Source organism: Rhinatrema bivittatum, chromosome 4 (assembly GCF_901001135.1).
Source record: "Rhinatrema bivittatum chromosome 4, aRhiBiv1.1, whole genome shotgun sequence".
NCBI classification, from domain to species: domain Eukaryota; kingdom Metazoa; phylum Chordata; class Amphibia; order Gymnophiona; family Rhinatrematidae; genus Rhinatrema; species Rhinatrema bivittatum.
In genome coordinates, this window is record NC_042618.1 from 269,155,589 (window position 1) to 269,173,810 (window position 18,222).

At 43.9% G+C, this 18,222-nt stretch overlaps 1 protein-coding gene across 1 annotated transcript in view; it reads left to right on the top strand.

Moving 5' to 3' along the window:
• The window catches only part of ST8SIA1 (ST8 alpha-N-acetyl-neuraminide alpha-2,8-sialyltransferase 1), a 241,532-nt gene that overhangs the window by 111,840 nt on the left and 111,470 nt on the right, over positions 1–18,222 (top strand). Inside the window, 1 exon segment of the mRNA XM_029600114.1 lies at positions 14,840–14,949. Coding sequence (XP_029455974.1) covers positions 14,840–14,949 — 110 coding nt within the window.

Below are 18,222 nucleotides of genomic sequence, written 5' to 3' on the forward strand. Positions count from 1 at the left end.
GCTGAGGTGGCCTCTTAAAAGCCTCAAGGGGGTGACGACATCTTCAGGTGCCTTGGAGGTTTTCCCGCTGTGGGCTCTTTAAATGGGATGCTGCCAGCACACGCCTGCCCACCCCTAGGAGGGGCCGGAGACACAGGTAGTGTCTGCGGCAGGCCAGGCCTAGGGGCCTGCCACAAGTCAACAGGAAGTCCAGTGGGGAAGGTGGATGGAGAGCAGTTAACTCTCCCAGGGTCCGGGGCTGGAGGTGAGTGTGGTGGCTTTGGGGGGGCGGGGGATTGCAAGCCATCAAATGCAACAGTACCCCCTCTTCTAAACACCCCCTGAGGGTTTAAGTTTCTTGGGGTGTGTGGCGTGAAATTCCTTGAGGAGGCTCTTGTCCAGTAAATTGGAGATATGTTTTCCCCCAGACCATATCCCTCCCAGGAGATAAAATATTCCAATTTCTTGCCACGTCATCTGAAAATTGCATGAGGCTCTAAAAACATTTTGGATCTCTAGGGAGGCCGGTAACCATAACTGGTAAGTCATTGGACCCAATTAGCGTAGAATCGGAAATGGCCTGATGTATTGTGGGGAATGAGCCGTATGGAAGGCATCTGAGCTGGCTGTGACGGGTGCTAAACCAGACTTTGTCCCCCTGCTGAAAAAGGGTGCTGGCCTCCGATGTAGGTCCCTAGTTTTCCTGGACTTTTTGGCTGCTTTTTGCAGCAACTCTGAGTTCCTGGAGCTCCTGGGCAGCAAGCTGGGCCACAGGTGAGGGGACAATCAGTGGAATAGACAGTGGTAGTGATGGTTGCCTTCCATATACCATTTGTTAAAGTGAAGATCCTGTAGCAGTGCAGACATGTGAGTTGTGGGAAAATTCCATCCATGGTAAGAGAGATACCCAGTTGTCTTGACGATCATTCGCGTATGCTTGGAGGAAATTTTTCAGAGTGTGGTTGGTTCGCTCAGACTGTCCGTTTGCTTGGGGGTGGTATGCATTTGTATAGTCCAAGGAGATGTTAATTTTTTTACATAGAGAGTGCAACTATTTGGCTGTAAATTGGGGCCCCCAGTTGGAGACAACATGCTTGTGAAGCTATGAAAGTGGAAAATGTGAAGTGTGAATAATCAAGCTAACTCCGGGACAGTGGGAAGTCCAGGAAGCGGACATGAATATAAGCCATATTTGAGAAGCGGTTGGCTACGACTGTAAATGATTGTGCAGCCATTCAAAAGAGCGAGATCCACCAAAAAGTTGGTTTACAAATGGGTTCCAGGGTTCCCTGGGGGCTGGCAATGGCTGTAACAGCTCCAGGGTTATCCCGCCAAAGGTTTCTGCTGTGCGCAAGAGAGACAGGAATCCACGTAGGTCTGGACATCTTTATGCATCTGGGACCACCTGTGGTATTTCTGTAGCATTGTGAGAGTTCAGGCCTGTCCAGGGTGACCTGCGATAGGGGGAGTTGTGGGACCACTTTAACATTTTTTCTCTGAGTTTGCATGGGATGACAGTCTTCCCTGGTGGTACGGTCATGCTGGTGGCCAGAAGGATCCAGGCAGGGTCAGAAATAGGTCTGGGAGGCTCCAGAGTATCTTCTGCAGGAAGGACCCCGATAGCACATCTGCTCGACGTTCTTGGTGGCTGGTCAGTATCTTAGCTCAAAGTAGAATTGTGCAAAAACAGAGATCAGCGGGCCTGATGAGTGTTTGACCGTTGTGTATGAGGGAGATGTTCCAAGATTTTGTAATCCAGTGTAAATAGTAATGCGATGATGAGCTCCTTCAAGTCAGTGATGCTACTTCTTGAGTACAAGCTTGATGGCCATAACTTCTCTATCATCGATCCCATAGGTAAGTTCCGCAGGAGATCATTTTCATGAAAAGGAGGAGCATGGATAGAGGATACCCTTATCTGAGGGCTGACTCAAGACTGCCTCTACCCCCAGAGTGGATGCATCTACTTTGACTATGAAGGGGCAAGTACAATAAGGATGATGGAGACAGGGCTTTTGTAGGAAGGCATCCTTTAATTCCTGGAAGGTGATGATGGCTTCTGGAGTTTATACCTTATATTAGCTCCCTTATGGGTGAGAGCTGTAATCTTAGAGTAGGTGGGAATGACATGCCAGTAATACAGCTCCTGGTATACCCAGGTGGTCTCCTATCCAAGTACTAACCGGGCCCAACCCTGCTTAGCTTCCAAGATGAGACAAGATCAGCACATTCAGGATGGCATGGCCATAGTTGGCAAAGCCTAAGAACCTTTGCAAGGCATGTAGGCCGGTGGGTTACGGCCAGTCTTATTTTATTTTTATTTAAAGTTTTTTATATACCGCACAATAAGGCATTTATATGTCCGTCTAGGCGGTTTACAAGAATACAAACATACATTTGACCATATCCGGATCTATGTGAAAGCCCTTGTTGGACACAATATACCCTAGGAAGGGAAGATTCTCTTTTTTTGAAAAGACACTTTGGTAGCTTTGCGTACAGTTTGTTGTCTCACAGTCTCTGGCGTACTAAACATATGACCCAGCAGTGAGAGTTAAGGTCCTTAGAAAAAATGAATGTCACCAAGATAGACAACGACACAAATGTAGAGAAATTATCTGAAGATTTCATTCATCATTTTCTGAAATATGCGGATGCGTTACATAACCCAAAAGGCATTACTAGGTACTCATAGTGCCCATTTCATGTATTGAATGCTGTCTTCCACTCATCCCCAGGCCAAATCCGGATTAAGTTATAGGCACCGTGGAGGTCCAGCTTAGTAAAGATAAAGACTCTTGATCTTTGGAGGCGGTCAAATAACTCTGCGATAAGTGGTAAATGGTACTTATCTTTCTTTGTAATTGCATTTAGCCCTCTGTAATCGATGCATAGGTGTAGAGTGCCATCTTTCATGGAAACAAAAAAGAAGCCAGCCCCATCTGAGAAGGTAGAGGGCTGAATGAGACCCTGGTCGAGGTTCTGCTTGATATATTCTATCATTGCTTGGGTGTCCTGAACTGATAGCAGTACACTCTGCCATGAGGAGATTCAGAATTGGGAAACAACTCATTGGCCCAGTTATACACTCTGTATGAGCGGGTGGTGTCTCAGCCTCCTTTTTAGATAAGACATTGCGTAGTCAGTGTACGGTGACGGTAACCCCATTAGGACAGCTGCTAATGGCAAACAGATGGGTGGTTCTATTCGTTGCAGGCAGGAGTCGTGGCAATGAGGACCCTGGCTGGACAGCTGTAGTGAAGCCCAATCAAACTGCAGAAAGTGGAGTTATAGCCACAGGAGACCTAGCACAATGGGGTGTACTGCTTTATCAATCACGCTGAGAGCTATGTCTTCTATGAGCAGTATCTCTGTGTGCCTGCACAGGGGTGCTGTGATCCAACCGGGCAGAAGATCCCCATAAATGGATGTAATGACAAGGGGTGTCTTCCGGAGCACCATGGGAAGTTGCAAGTGGTCGATGAGGGTTTTCATTATGAAGTTCCCACCAGCACCTGAGACAACCAAGGGTAATGTAGGAAATTCCTGGTTGTCCACTGCAATGGTCACTGGGAGTATCAGTTGAGGAGCTCGAGTCATGAAGCCTAGAATCACCTCCCCATTAGATCCCAGACTTGGTAGTTTCCTGGCCTCTGTGGGCACCATGTGAGCTGGTCCTTGGTCCTGGTGCAGTAGAAACAAAGCCCCAACTGACATCGGCAAAGCCTCTCTTCTGCGGTGAGATGCATGTGACCAAGTTACATTGCTTCCTCCGATCGCGCTTGAGCTGGGGCAGGTGTCGGAAGCAGAGAGAGAGGATGTTGAAATCAAGGAGCTAGTGCAATTGGTCTGCGTGGCGGGTGGAGCTCCCAGGCCCATTGTTAGAGGCGACAATCAATTCTTCTGGCCAAGTCGATAAGACCGTCCAAAGATTCTGGGAGCTTACGAGTGGCCAACTCATCCTTGACCCATGAAGACTGCCCTTCCATTAAAATACTGTAGAGGCTGTTTTCTTCCCAGTTCAGCTCCGTAGCCATGGTTCAGAATTCAATTTCAAAGTCCATTAAGGGCTGAGTGCGCTGTCGTAGGTGGAGGAGGTCAGAACCCATATGGTCAGCCAGCCTGGTTCATTGAAGACAAGCTTGAAGGCCCAGACAAACTATTATAGATTCTGAAGAATGGGGTCTACTCAATTCTACAGAGAGGAAGCCCAGACCAAGGCCTTCCTGTCCAGTAAGGAGAGCACGAAAGTGGTCTTGACTGTGTGTCAGTGGGAAACAATGCCTGCTGAAGTGAGAATTGCATGAAGCACCAACAACATAGGAAAATGTGGGAGAGAGGTTCTGGAAGCCAAATTTAGGATTTTAGGTAAAAAGCTGAAATCCAGAACCTGCAGGGTAGCATTCTCAGAAATGCTTCCTGTTCCACGTGCAGGTCCCCAGAGGCAGGCAGAGCTCCAGAGTTTCAATGCGTGGATGAGACGATGGTGCAAGGAAGAAGGATTCAGTTTTGTAAGGAACTGGGGAAACTTTTCCAAAAGGCTGGGCTCCACCTTAACCAGAGTGGAACCAAACTGCTGGCACTAACTTTCAAAAAGCAGATAGAGCAGCTTTAAAACTAGAACAAGGGGGAAAGCAGACAGTCACTCAGCAGTGCATGGTTCGGAGAAATGTATCCTTGAAGGATACTAATGAAACAGGAGGGTTAGGGCATCCCAACAGAGAGTTTCCAATAAAAGCAAATGTAGTCCATGTGCTTATATGTAAAAAATCACAGAAGCTAATGATTTCCAAATTATCCCTAACAAATGAAAAGCAGGTTGTTAATACAAACAAAAAACACACTTTGAAATGTCTGTATGCCAATGCCAGAAGTCTAAGAAGTAAGATGGGAGAGTTAGTGTATAGCAGTAAATGATGAGATTGACATAATTGGCATCTCAGAGACTTGGTGGAAGGAGGATAACCAATTGGACAGTGCTATAACAGGGTACAAATTATATCGCAATGATAGGGAGGATCACCTTAGTGGGGGTGCGGCACTTTATGTCCGGGAGGGTATAGAGTCCAACAGGATAAAGATCATTCAAGAGACTAATGCTCAGTAGTATCTATGTAGGTAGAAATCCCATGTGTGTTGGGTAGGTGATAGGAATATACTACCGTCCACCTGGACAAAATGGTCAGACAGATGATGAAATGCTAAGAGAAATCAGGGAAGCCAACCAATTTGGCAGTGCAACAATAATGGGAGATTTCAATTACCACACACTACAAACAGTTATATATTCAAACACAACGAGTACAATTCTCACTAGAAAGATGTCATGTAATTGTAATTTTTCTTAATGTGCTATTGCACAAAAATTTAGAAAAACCCCCCGGTAGACCAATTGTCTCTGCCAAACAATCAGTATTAGAACCAATCTCCATTTTTTTAGATAAACTTTTACAGCCGTATGTTTCTCAAGCGGACTCATATATTAAGGACACTTCTGAAATGTTGCAATTTCTATCTACAGTCACGTTATCCAGCGACAGCATACTTGTTATCATGGACATTGAATCCCTTTATACAGCCATTCCTCAGGGAGAACTGTTGACAGTAATTTCCACTGTATTAAAGAATCGAGTGCCCCCTCAACGCATTCCTACATCATTTGTGATTGAACTCTTACATCTAGCATTAAGTAAGAACTATTTTATGTTTCAGAACAAATTTTACTTGCAAACTTGTGGCACCGCCATGGGAGCAGCCATGGCTCCAGATGTGGCGAATTTATTCGTCACTGCGTTTGAATCACAGTACATTCACCAAAATCAGTGGTCGGCCCAGATTAAACACTGGAAACGATATATAGATGACGTGTTCATAATATGGCAAGGATCCGCTGCGTCCCTCCTAGAGTTTCATTCTTGGTTGAATAATTTGAACTCATGTTTGAAATTTACAATAAATTATGACCAACATAAAGTGGCGTATCTAGACATCCTTATAACCAGAAGTGAAGACACGATCATCACTACTCTCTATCGGAAGCAGAATGAACGCAACAATCTTCTCAGATTTGACAGCTTTCATCTGAATACTTTTAAGTCCAACCTTCCTGTGGGGCAATTTATACGTATCCGACGCTTGTGCACTGAAGAGAAAGAATTCAAACTACAGGCAGAATATTTGGCAAAACGATTTTTACAACGAGGGTATCCTACATCCTGTGTAAAAAAGGTGTACCGTTGAGCATTATACTCGAATCATGACTATTTATTCCTTCCAAGGAGTTTGCCAGATTCAAACCCGCAGACCTTGGTTATGAGGCATTCATTGGCGTCCCCCTCTATTAGCAGAGCTATTAGAGCGCACTGGTCAATACTGCAGGATCTTCATCCTATGTTTAAAGAGCCTATACGAATAGCCTATTCCAGAGGAAGGAACATTAAGGATCAAGTCGTGCACTCAAGCTTACGTGAGGCATCAATTCCTCACATTACAGTTAACAACTGTGCTAATTGCACGTTCTGCACCTTAAAATCATCACAGACCACAATATGTACCGCAACAGGACGCACACTGCCACTACCTCTATCTTCGTGCAGAACCTCATACGTTATCTATGCCATATTCTGCCCCTGCTCACTAATTTATGTGGGCATGACAAAGCGTCCTATCCGCATCCGCTTAACAGAACATAAGTGCTGCTTAAAAACAGGAAGAACTGAGGAGCCATTGGTTACACATTTCATTGAACATAAACATACTTTCGCTGAAATAAAATGGACTGTTTTGGAAGTAATATCTCAACACTGGAAGCGAGGTGACAGAATACAACGTCTCCGTCAAAGTGAACAACGATGGATTTTTACATTAAACACAGTGCATCCCAATGGACTCAATAAAGAAATAGAATGGGTCCATTTCATGTAAACGTCACACACACAGCTGAAGTGGACTGATTTCACACAGCTGTCACATGCAAAATCACATATAATCAGCGAGACTCTCGCAGCAACTTTGCTCAGATGCCGGTAAGAGGAAACTGCGGCAAGGTTGGGTGAGTTCACTGTTGTTTCCCATTCAGCTTCACCCAGGTATGTGCCAAATATTTTAATTATATATGTGCTGCACGGTCTATTGAGTAACAAAGATATCTGTCCTTTGCAGAAAGTAAAAGCAATAACTGAGTAACGGGGCAACTACATCCGTTAAATATAGAAGCGGAGTGTATTTGTTTCAGTCCCTGAAGCAGCGATGCGAAACGCGCGTCGGACTGGACTTTAAATTTCCTTGATACCTTGAGTTATCCTAAGGAAGGTATTCACCCCGATACAGAATTTTACAAAAATTAAAAAAACAAAAAAACACGCAGAAGAATAAAGGACTTGGGCCAATGATTAAATACGACCTGAAGTGGCAAAACCTTAAGCAAAAATATGCTGGTATGCCCGCAGGTGTTATGATGGCTCCATAAGCAATAGCACATTAAGAAAAATTACAATTACATGACGTCTTTCTAGTGAGATTTCAATTACCCCAATATTGACTGGGTAAATGTAACATCAGGACTTACTAGAGACATAAAGTTCCTGGATGCAATAAATGACTGCTTCATGGAGCAATTGGTTCAGGAACCAACAAGAGAGGGAGCTATTTTAGATTTAATTCTTAGTGGAATGCAGGATTTGGTGAGAGGTAACTGTGGAGGGGCCACTTGGCAATAGTGATCATAACATGAACAAATTTAAACTAATAACTGGAAGGGGAACAATAAATAAATCTACAGTTCTAACACTAAACTTTCAAAAGGGAAACTTTGATAAAAGGAGGAACTGAAAGGTGCAGCTGAAAAGGTTAAGTGTTCAACAGGCATGGACATTGTTTAAAAATACAATCCTAGAGGCGCAGTCTAGATGTATTCCACGCATTAAGAAAGGTTGAAGAAAGGTAAAACGATTACTGTCATGGTTAAAAGGTGAGGTGAAAGAAGCTATTTGTGCCAAAAACACAGCCTTCAAAAAAAGAGGGATCCATCTGAAGAAAATAGGATAAAACATAAGCATTGTCAAGTTAAGTGTAAAACATTGATAAGACAGGCGACAAGAGAATTTGAAATGAAGTTGGCCATAAAGGCAAAAACTCATAATAAAAACTTTTTAAAATATATTCGAAGCAAGAAACCTGTGAGGGAGTTGGTTGGACCATTAGATGACAGAGGGGTTAAAGGGGCTCTTATGGAAGATAAGGCATTTGCAGAAAGACTAAATTTATTTATTTATTTATTTATTTAACATTTTTATATACCGGAATTCATGTAGCAAAGTTACATATCAATTCGGTTTACATTATAACATTAAACAGGCATGACCAAAAGCAGTGCAATTACATCGAACAGGAGATTAAACTTGGGTCAAGTAAACTGGGGGTTAAATAAATAAATTATTATTTAATAAATAAATGAATTATTTTCTTCCGTGTTTACTAATGAGGATGTTGGGGGAGATACCAGTTCCGGAGATGGTTTTCAAGGGTGATGAGTCAGAGAACTGAACCAAATCAATGTGAACCTGGAAGATGTAGTAGGCCATATTGACAAACTAAAGAGTAGCAAATCACCTGAACCGGATGGTATGCATCCGAGGGTACTGAAGGAACTAAAAAATTAAATTTCTGATCTATTAGTTAAAATTTGTAACCTATCATTAAAATCATCCATTGTACCTGAACACTGAAGGGTGACCAATGTAACCCCAATATTTAAAAAGGGCTCCAGGGGCAATCCGGGTAACTATAGGCCAGTGAGCCTGACTTCAGTGCCGGGAAAAATAGCGGAAACTATTCTAAAGATCAAAATCGTAGACCATATAGAAAGACATGGTTTAATGGAACCACAGTCAACATGGATTTACCCAAGGGAAGTCTTGCCTAACAAATCTACTTCATTTTTTTGGAAGGGGTTAATAAACATGTGGATAAAGGTGAACCGGTAGATGTAGTGTATTTGGATTTTCAGAAGGCGTTTGACACAGTCACTCATGAGAGGCTTCTAAGAAAACTAAAAAGTCATGGGATAGGAGGCGATGTCCTTTCGTGGATTAGAACCTGGTTAAAAGACAGGAAACAGAGAGTAGAATTAAATGGTCAATTTTCTCAATGGAAAAGGGTAAACAGTGGATATATCTCGATATCGAAAAGCACCAGTTCAGGTGGAGTGCCTCACCTATATATATATATATATATATATATATAGATGATACAAAATTATTCAGAGTAGTTAAATCACAAGCGGATTGTGATACATTACAGGAGGACCTTGCAAGACTGGAAAATTGGGCATCCAAAGAGCAGATGAAATTTAATGTGGACAAGTGCAAGGTGTTGCATATAGGGAAAAATAACCCTTGCTGTAGTTACACGATGTTAGGTTCCATATTAGGAACTGCCACCCAGGAAAAAGATCTAGGATCATAGTGGATAATACTTTAAAATCTTCGGCTCAGTGTGCTGCAGCGGTCAAAAAAGCAAACCATGTTAGGAATTATTAGGAAGGGAATGGTTAATAAAACGGAAAATGTCATAATGCCTCTGTATCGCTCCATGGTGAGACCGCCCCTTGAATACTGTGTACAATTCTGGTCACCACATCTCAAAAAAGATATAGTTGCGTTGGAGAAGGTATAGAGAAGGGCAACCAAAATGATGAAGGGGATGGAATAGCTCCCCTATGAGGATAGACTGAAGAGGTTAGGCCTGTTCAGCTTGGAGAAGACGGCTGAGGGGGGATATGATAGAGGTCTTTAAAATCATGAGAGGTCTTGAACGAGTAGATGTGAATCTGTTATTTACACTTTCAAATAATAGAAGGACTAGGGGGAATTCTATGAAGTTAGCAAGTAGTACATTTAAGACTGATTGGAGAAAATTCTTTTTCACTCAATGCACAATTAAGCTCTGGAATCTGTTGCCAGAGGATGTGGTTAATGAAGTTAGTGTAGCTGGGTTCAAAAAAGGTTTGGATAAGTTCTTGGAGGAGAAGTCCATTAACTGCTATTAATCAAGTTTACTTAGGTAATAGCCACTGCTATTAATTCAATCAGTAGCATGGGATCTTCTTGGTGTTTGGGTAATTGCCAGGTTCTTGTGGCCTGGTTTGGTCTCTGTTGGAAACAGGATGCTGGGCTTGATGGACCCTTGGTCTGACCCAGCATGGCATGTTCTTATGCTCTTAAGCATTGGTTCAAAAACCCTTGGCACAGTTTCGGTCCCCGGTGTACCAGGTGGAGCCAGTAAACCTATCATAGAAGGAGCAGATACTGTTGGATATGTAGCAGTACTTGCAGGAGATGAGGGAGTAGCCAAAACTGCTCTGGCATTTAGACGAGCAATGAGTCTCTCCATAGAGCTTGCCAGGAGTTCAAAAAACTGCTGCTGCTGGATTTTCTGTGCTAGGCCTGGAATGGCCTGAAGGCCTGAGGTTTCTGCTGGGTCGATGGCCTCAGCACTCTGTTGCAAAAGTGGGCCCTTGGGCTGAGGGGGGAGGAGGCACAACCTGCAGGTCAGAGCCCTGCAGGCCCCCACCTTTGGCAGGTGGAGCTCGCTGAAGCAGAGGCCCAACTGCGGATTCACCAATACCAGCCCTCATTCTCTTAGGTTGAGCCCTCAGGTGCCAGAGCCAGCTGAACTTAGGCACAGGCCTCTGTGGAGGTGAAGATCCATTGCATAGGAGATGGTTTGGGCCAGCACAGAAAGAAAAAGTGGAGTTAGGTCGGGGCAGGCAGCAGGCGATCAGAGTCAAGTTCAGGCTGTGATCGGAGGCAGATAGGGTTCTCACAAGGGACTAGGTTCAGGCAGAGAACAGGACAGGTGGAGTTCAATCGATAATGGGGAATCAGGCAGTAGTCAGTGACAGGCAGAGTTCAGGCAATATCAAAGTCCTAACCAAAGTCAAAGCCAGAATTCTGATCCGAAGAGATGAGGGAGGAGGACGAGGAATCACAGGAGCAAGACGAGATGCTGAAGACAGAATAAGGAAGACTGACCAAGAAGACAAGACCTCAGAACAGAAACCAGACTGCCAAACTATTAGGAATGAGACACAGGAACAACACCCAGCAGGGTCTAGTGACAGAGGCAGTGTCAGCTGTAGGCCAGGCCCAGGGGTCTGCCTCAAGTTTGCAGAAAATCCAGCGGGGAAGATGGATTGAGCACGGTGGTCTCCCCCGGCAGCTGTCTGCCAGTGTCCAGGGCTGGAGATGACTGCGGCAGCTTGCTGGGGGACCCACAAGCCGCCAAGCACAACAATCTAATTGAAGAAAACAGTAAGATTCATTTGATATTTAAGAATGCCTACTTATCCCTCTAAGTAAGTTAGGTAGATAAGCCTGAAGAATCGCTGCTTACTTAGCTGGATAAGTAGACTTATCCTCCTAACTTACTTATGTATATGTATATGCATATGTATAGATACGTGCATATGTTGTAGGGTAGAGCTATGCGAAATTTTAACTCGCAGGTATATGATATGCACGGGTTATAAAAAAAAACAAAACAAAAAAACCTAGGGTAGATCTGTGTGTACCCATATATGCAAGGCCGGCGGAAGCACTAGGCGAACTAGGTGGTCGCCTACGGCGCCAGCTTCCCGGGGGCGGCACTGCCCCGGTAAAATTAAGAGAGCCGCGCTCAGCCGCTGCCCCGGTAAAATGAAAAGAGCTGCATTAAGCCGCCGCCCCCCCCGATAAAAATAAAAGAGCCGCTGCCGGCAGCCCGCCCCAAAAGACCCATCTGACCTCCCCCAGCGGTTTGCGTGCTCCCGGTCTCTCCCGCTGCTCTTTCTTCCCTGCTGCCGTTGCCGCCGGGCTATCAGCACGTTCAAGCCCAGCGGGAACGGCAGCAGTGCAAAAAAAAAAAAAAGCTGTGGCATCCGCGGCTGGCCTTTTCTTCCTCCCGCCCCCCCCTGACCCGGAACAGGAAGTGATGCGCGGGAAGGAGAAAGAGCGGTGCCGCATGAAAAAAATAGCGGCGAAAGCAGCATCGGCCCCCGAGCAATTGAAGCAGCCGGTAATCGGGAAAGGAGTCAGCAGCATGAGCCTCCCGCGGCCGATGGGATTCTTCCTTTTTGGCCTGCGGGGGCTGGAGGAGGAGGCTGCTGCAGCTACCATTTGTGCTGGGGGGGGGGGGGAGGAAGTGAGTGAAAGAGAGAGAAGCAGCCAGCCTGCCTGTGTGTGATTGAGAGCCTGTGTGTGTGATTGAGAGCCTGTGTGTGTGATTGAGAGCCTGTGTGTAAGTGAGAGAATGTGTGTGTGATTGAGAGCCTGTGTGTAAGTGAGAGAATGTATTTGATCAAGAGCATGTGTGTGTGATTGAGAGAAACCGGTCAGAGAGCTGATGTATGTGTATATGTGAGAGACAATGAAAGTGACTGCTCAAGGAGATGACTGATGTGTGAGACAGTCAGGGATGTGACTGATGTGTGTGTGTGTGTGAAAGAGAGAAAAAGCATGGAAGTGAGAACTCTGGGTATGTGAGAAAGCATGGGAGTAAGAAGCCTGGTGTTGTGGGGGTGTATGTGAAAAAAAGCATTGGAGTGAGAAGCCTGATTATGTGAGAGAGAGCATGGGAGTGGGAAGCCTGTGTGTGTGTGTGCATGTATGAGAGAGAGACTGGTTGGTAAGGTGACGGTGTGACTGGTGTGTATGTGAATGTGAGAGAGAGAGAATGTGATTCAGGGAATGAGAAGCCTGTGCACCTGGAGAGCGAGCATGGAAATGAGAGAGAGACTGGTGTATGTGTGTGGGTGTGTAACAGAGAGAAAGTGATTATGGGAATGAGAAGTCTGTGCATGTGAAGAGAGTGAGCATGGGAGTGAGAACCTGGGTGTGTGTGAGACACAGCATGGGAGGGAGAAGCCTGTATATCTGAAAGAGAACATGGGAGTGGGAAGCCTGTGTGTGTGTATGCATGAGAGAGATCAGGTGACTGGTGTGTGTGTTTGTGTATGTGAGAGAGAGAAAGAAAGTGATTATGGGAATGAGAAGCCTGTGCATGTGAAGAGTGAGCATGGGAGTGAGAAAGCTGGGAGTGTGTGAGATACAGCATGGGAGTGAGAAGCCTGTATATCTGAAAGAGAACATGGGAGTGGGAAGCCTGTGTGTGTGTATGCATGAGAGAGATCAGGTGACTGGTGTGTGTGTTTGTGCATGTGTGTGAGAGAAAGAAAGTGATTATGGGAATGAGAAGCCTGTGCATGTGGAGAGAACAAGCATGGGAGTGAGAGACTGGTGAGTGTGTGTGAGAAAGAGAAAGTGATTATGAGAGTGAGAAGCCCATATATGTAAGTGGAACACGGGAGTGGGAAGCCTGTGTGTGTATGGCATGAGAGAAACTGTTTAGGAAGGTGACTGGTGTGTTTGTCAAAGACTGTTTGGGAGATGATTGGTGTGTGAGAGACAGAAACTGGTCATGGGGGCATGACTGATATGGTGTGTGTGTGTGTGAGAGACATGGGCCTTAAGGAAGAGGACCATGAGTATAGAGCTTAGCCACTACTGCTGCTTCTGGTGTGTACTACAGCCTGCATGGAAGAGGAGTAAGAGAGCTGCTGGAGGGGGTAAGTAAAGATGGTTTTTTAAGTTTATTTTTCTTGATTGACTGCCATTTTAATTATTTAATATTATGTGATGTGTCTGCTTTTTTTGTTTGAGCAACAAGTATAGCTTTGGTTTATGTTTATTTTATTTATTTTTATTTATTTATTTATAAAAGTTTCTATACCGTCGATAAGACAAATCATCTCAATGGTTTACATGGCATAAAAATGTCAAATAAGTGTTCTGTTATAAATACAGACTTCGTTATTTTCATTAATGCACAATGTAAGTTAATTGTGTGTGGAGGCGGGGGGGGAGGCGCGGCATAGCTGACGTTTCGCCTAGGGCGCCTAATACCCTTGCACCGGCCCTGCATATATGCATTTATATGTCACTGCAGAGTTGTTTAAAAGTTATCCTCCCTGTTTATAAGTCCTTTGGGGACAGGGAAATACCTGATGAACCTGAATATAATCTGCTTGGAAATGCCTGAAAGGTGGAATATAAATCCAATAAATACATTAATTCTTGATGGAGGTCATTTTCAGTGAATATTGAACAGAAGTTTTGTATAGCATTTCTTCTTTGTTCTTATTTCTCTCTTCATGTTTTCCTCCTTACTGTTTAATCTTATTCCTCCTTTCTCCAACATATGTCACGTTGCTTTATGACCTCCTCAGGATGATTTTCTGTTTTAATAACACCCCTTCCAGCTATTTTGGTGAGCCAAAGCCTGTGTCTGCTTCTGGAATCCAGTACGGTAAGTGTGCTGCCTGAATCTGGCCAATAGATGTTACTATTGTGAAATGAGTGATACTCCCTCTCTGCATTCATTCCCTGGAGCAGTGAATGGCTCCTTCACAGCATTCCTGCCCAAACTGGTTTGGGAAGCAGTTTGCAACACTGCCACTGAGTGACCTGACTAGCTCTCAGTTTTTCTACAGCTTTTCTTAGTATATGTCTGTTTGTCTAGCTTGATAAATTTATGATTTGTGAAACACACAAAAAGGCACTGAATTAATTTAATTTAATAAAATATTTCTGACCTTCTTATCTAATATCCTAGGCGAATTGGTACAAGTTTGTGAGCAGTAGTACCAATTATCAAGGCTTCAACTCTGGTTTATGAAAAAAACTTTGAATTTCTCCCATTCTTAAAGGATTTATGATCACCTCTTCATTCTCCTATGTTCTCCTGTCCCCCAGTTCAATAGAGTATGCTGTGACAAAGAATATGTGTTTTCTCTATTGAAAATGACCTTATTTTCTGTTGCTAGGATACTCCATTCAAACTGCCATTGAAGACCTGCTCTGTGGTGGGAAATGGTGGGATTCTGAAGAAGAGCAGCTGTGGTAGACAAATAGATCAAGCAGATTTTGTCATGCGGTAAGACAGAACACCGATTACAATGTCAATTTTCTCCATTCCAAGGTCTTTCAAATCATTCACATTTAATTAATTGTAAATGTTTTTCTTTTCAAATGGATTTATACAAGCAATTTAGAGAGGGTGTGAAAGTATAGATCATGAGCACTTATAGTCAGTAAAATATTAAACAGTAAATTGAACTATTTAATAGAAGGTTTGGATAAAATGATTTATGCAGATATCAACTTAACTGCCAAAATTAAAATAATATATGATCCTATACATGTATTGTAATTCAGTGAAGTCATCATCACCACAGTAGGAGGAGACTCCTACAAGATGTTCTATTGCTTTTCTTTCAGATTTCTTAACTCTAATTCTTGATATCCTGACTTCTTAGTGGTCAATGTGCTAAAGTGCATTAATGGTAAGTGTAAATTATATTAAATGCTAACACAGGTGGTCAACGACCATTAACAGCACTTTTAACATCTATAAACTAACTCGTGATAGTGTTAATGCAAAATCTTTGATAATGAGATATTAAGATGTAAAAGTATGCAACATAGTTCATTAACTAAATAACTACTAGTGCGCTGAAAATGTATGCACAATCAGACCAATGCTATATGGTGCACTGAGCCTACTGCACAGGCTAATGAGCTCTTAGACGCGCATTTTGGACGTGATAAGTGAACACACGAGCAATAAAGGGATTAGAGCGTCCAAAATGTGCATCGCTGATAGCGCTCATCACATGTAAATGCATGTAGACGAGACTATTAGCTATTACCCCCAATGCAAAAAATCACTGTGCGCCCGATACACACCTTTTAATACAGAAAACTTAATGCCTTCCACAAAAAAGGCCGACATACTGCTTTTTTGTGCTCCTGCTTAGTATCATCCTGATACTAAGTAGGAGGAACCCACAGGAAGCAGTATGAAAAAATATAAATTTTGCCAGTGGTCAGGTTAGGGCAGTGATGGCTAACCTATGACACGCGTGTCAGAGGTGACACGCCGAGACGTTTTTGCTGACAGCGCAGCGTTTCAAGGACTATCGGGAATTTTTTTTTTTATTGGCTGCGCCTTTTCTTTTTCAGCTGCGCTGACCCTTTAAAATTTGTTTTTTTAGTATCCCCCTACCCTCCGGACTACTCCACCAATGCCCCTGGGCGCAGGGAGGCTCATGCGGCGCAGCGATGAGGCTCAAGACAAAGATCGCATTTAAACGCGCTGATGCTCCTCCTCCTTCCAGCCTGTGCGTCCCCGGAAATAAATGTTGCCGGAGCCGCGTGGGCAGGAAGGAGGTGAAGCATCAGCGCGTGCAGAAGAGGAGCAGCATTTGCGTTTACGGGCCGCTGCGAATTCCAAGTCGCAGCGGCCCGAGAAGAGGAAGAGGCCTGGTAGCAGGGCCACTGCAGAGCCCATCCTGCGGTGACCCGCGAAGAGGAGGCCCAGAGGTGAGAGAGAGGCTGAGGGTCTGTAGAGTGTGCATGTGTGCGTGTTTGAGATGAGCTGAGAGACTGTGTGTGGGAGTGAAGACCTGAATGTTTGCAGAGACAGCATGTGAGAGCCTGTGTGTATGAATGATTGTATGAGAGAGAGCATGTGCCAGTGAGAGCCTGTGTGTATGAATGATTGTATGAGAGAGAGCATGTGCCAGTGAGACCCTGTGTGTATGAATGATTGTATATGAGAAAGTATGTGCCAGTGAGAGCCTGTGTGTATGAATGATTATATGAGAGAGAGCATGTGCCAGTGAGAGCCTGTGTGTATGAATGATTGTATGAGAGAGAGCCTGTGTGTGTGTGTGAGAAAGAGAAATGCATGTGAGAATGAGAACCTGACTTTGTGTTTGAGGGAAGAAGTTGGAGAGAAAAGAAACAGAAAAAAAGACAATATAAAAGGAATTGGCAAAAAAATAAGAAAGGGAAGGTGGGAAAAAAAAGCCTGTGACCAACCAATTAGAAAACTAAGATCAGACAGCAAAGGCAAAAAAAAATAAATTACTTTTTAGTGATTGGCACATGTAATCTTTGGGAATGTGCAAGAATAGCACTTTCTCTACGGATCTCACAATGTACGAGATCAGCATGGAGAAAGTGGAAGCCCACGGGGCCTGCACAGAGGAGGCAGCAGAATGGGCTTCAGTGTCAGTAACAGCAATCGGCACCTCCCCAATAGCCATGTGGCAACAGTGTGACAGTGGCAGCAGAGGAATGAGAGAGGTTCCGAGATTGCTGGCAAAAGAGAGGGGGGTCTGCCTTTAGTGTGTGCATGTGTATGATTGGGAGTCTGCCTGGGGGTGTATGTGTGTGAATGCATAGGTGCCTGCCTGGGGGTCTGTGTGTGTGAGAATGAATGTGTGCATGCCTGGGGGATGGGGAGGGAGTGGTGTGAAAATGAATGGGAGCCAATAAAAGAAACCGACTGACAGATGAAGTTTGTAACGCTTGCTTGTGCTTGAAGTGTACGAAATACGAACCTTCAATTGAAGATTTAGCCAATGAAATTCAGCAACAAAAAAGTCACTAAGCAGGTAAGGTAAAGAATTATTTGTTTTTGCTTTATTAATAAATACAGTACATATTAAAATTATAACTTTTTGTTATTGATTAGAGCTACAAATATCACAAAATTATGGATTTTTCTAGAAGTGACACACCACCCGAGTTATGCTCGTTTTTTTTAATGAATTTTGACACACTGAGCTCAAAAGGTTGGCCATCACTGGGTTAGGGAAATGGACGCCCATTAATTGAGCATCTGTTTTACTAAGCCATAGCTGTGAACCGGTTAGGAAAACGGGCTCTCATTAATTGAGCATCCATTTTCCTAACCGGCGCACAGCCAATTCTGGGCACCCGAAGCCATGGATGCGCTAGGAATGCACAATTTATCCCTGAAATGTCTTTTTTTTTTTTTAGAGCGACCCCTCATTTTAATAATGCATCATGCTCCCAGGAGAGGTGACTGAACATGCATTAGGAGAGCAGGCACTCAGTCATAGGGCCCGTTTTTCGCTAGCCAATATTGCATCGGCCTGAAAATGCTTTGCAGATGCAGTAATGTAAAAAGTTAACCAGATCTCAAAGAAATATAGTTAAGGTTATGCAAATATATCTGCAGTTACACATGTACTTGCATATGTGTAATTTACTGTTTGCAGTATCATGTGCCTCATTTGCATCTCCTTTCACCAGCCAATAATGCATGCAATAAACACTGCATCTTGCCAAAGGGGTAAAGTGAGGTGACAAAACATTTTTCAGATACATCAGTGAA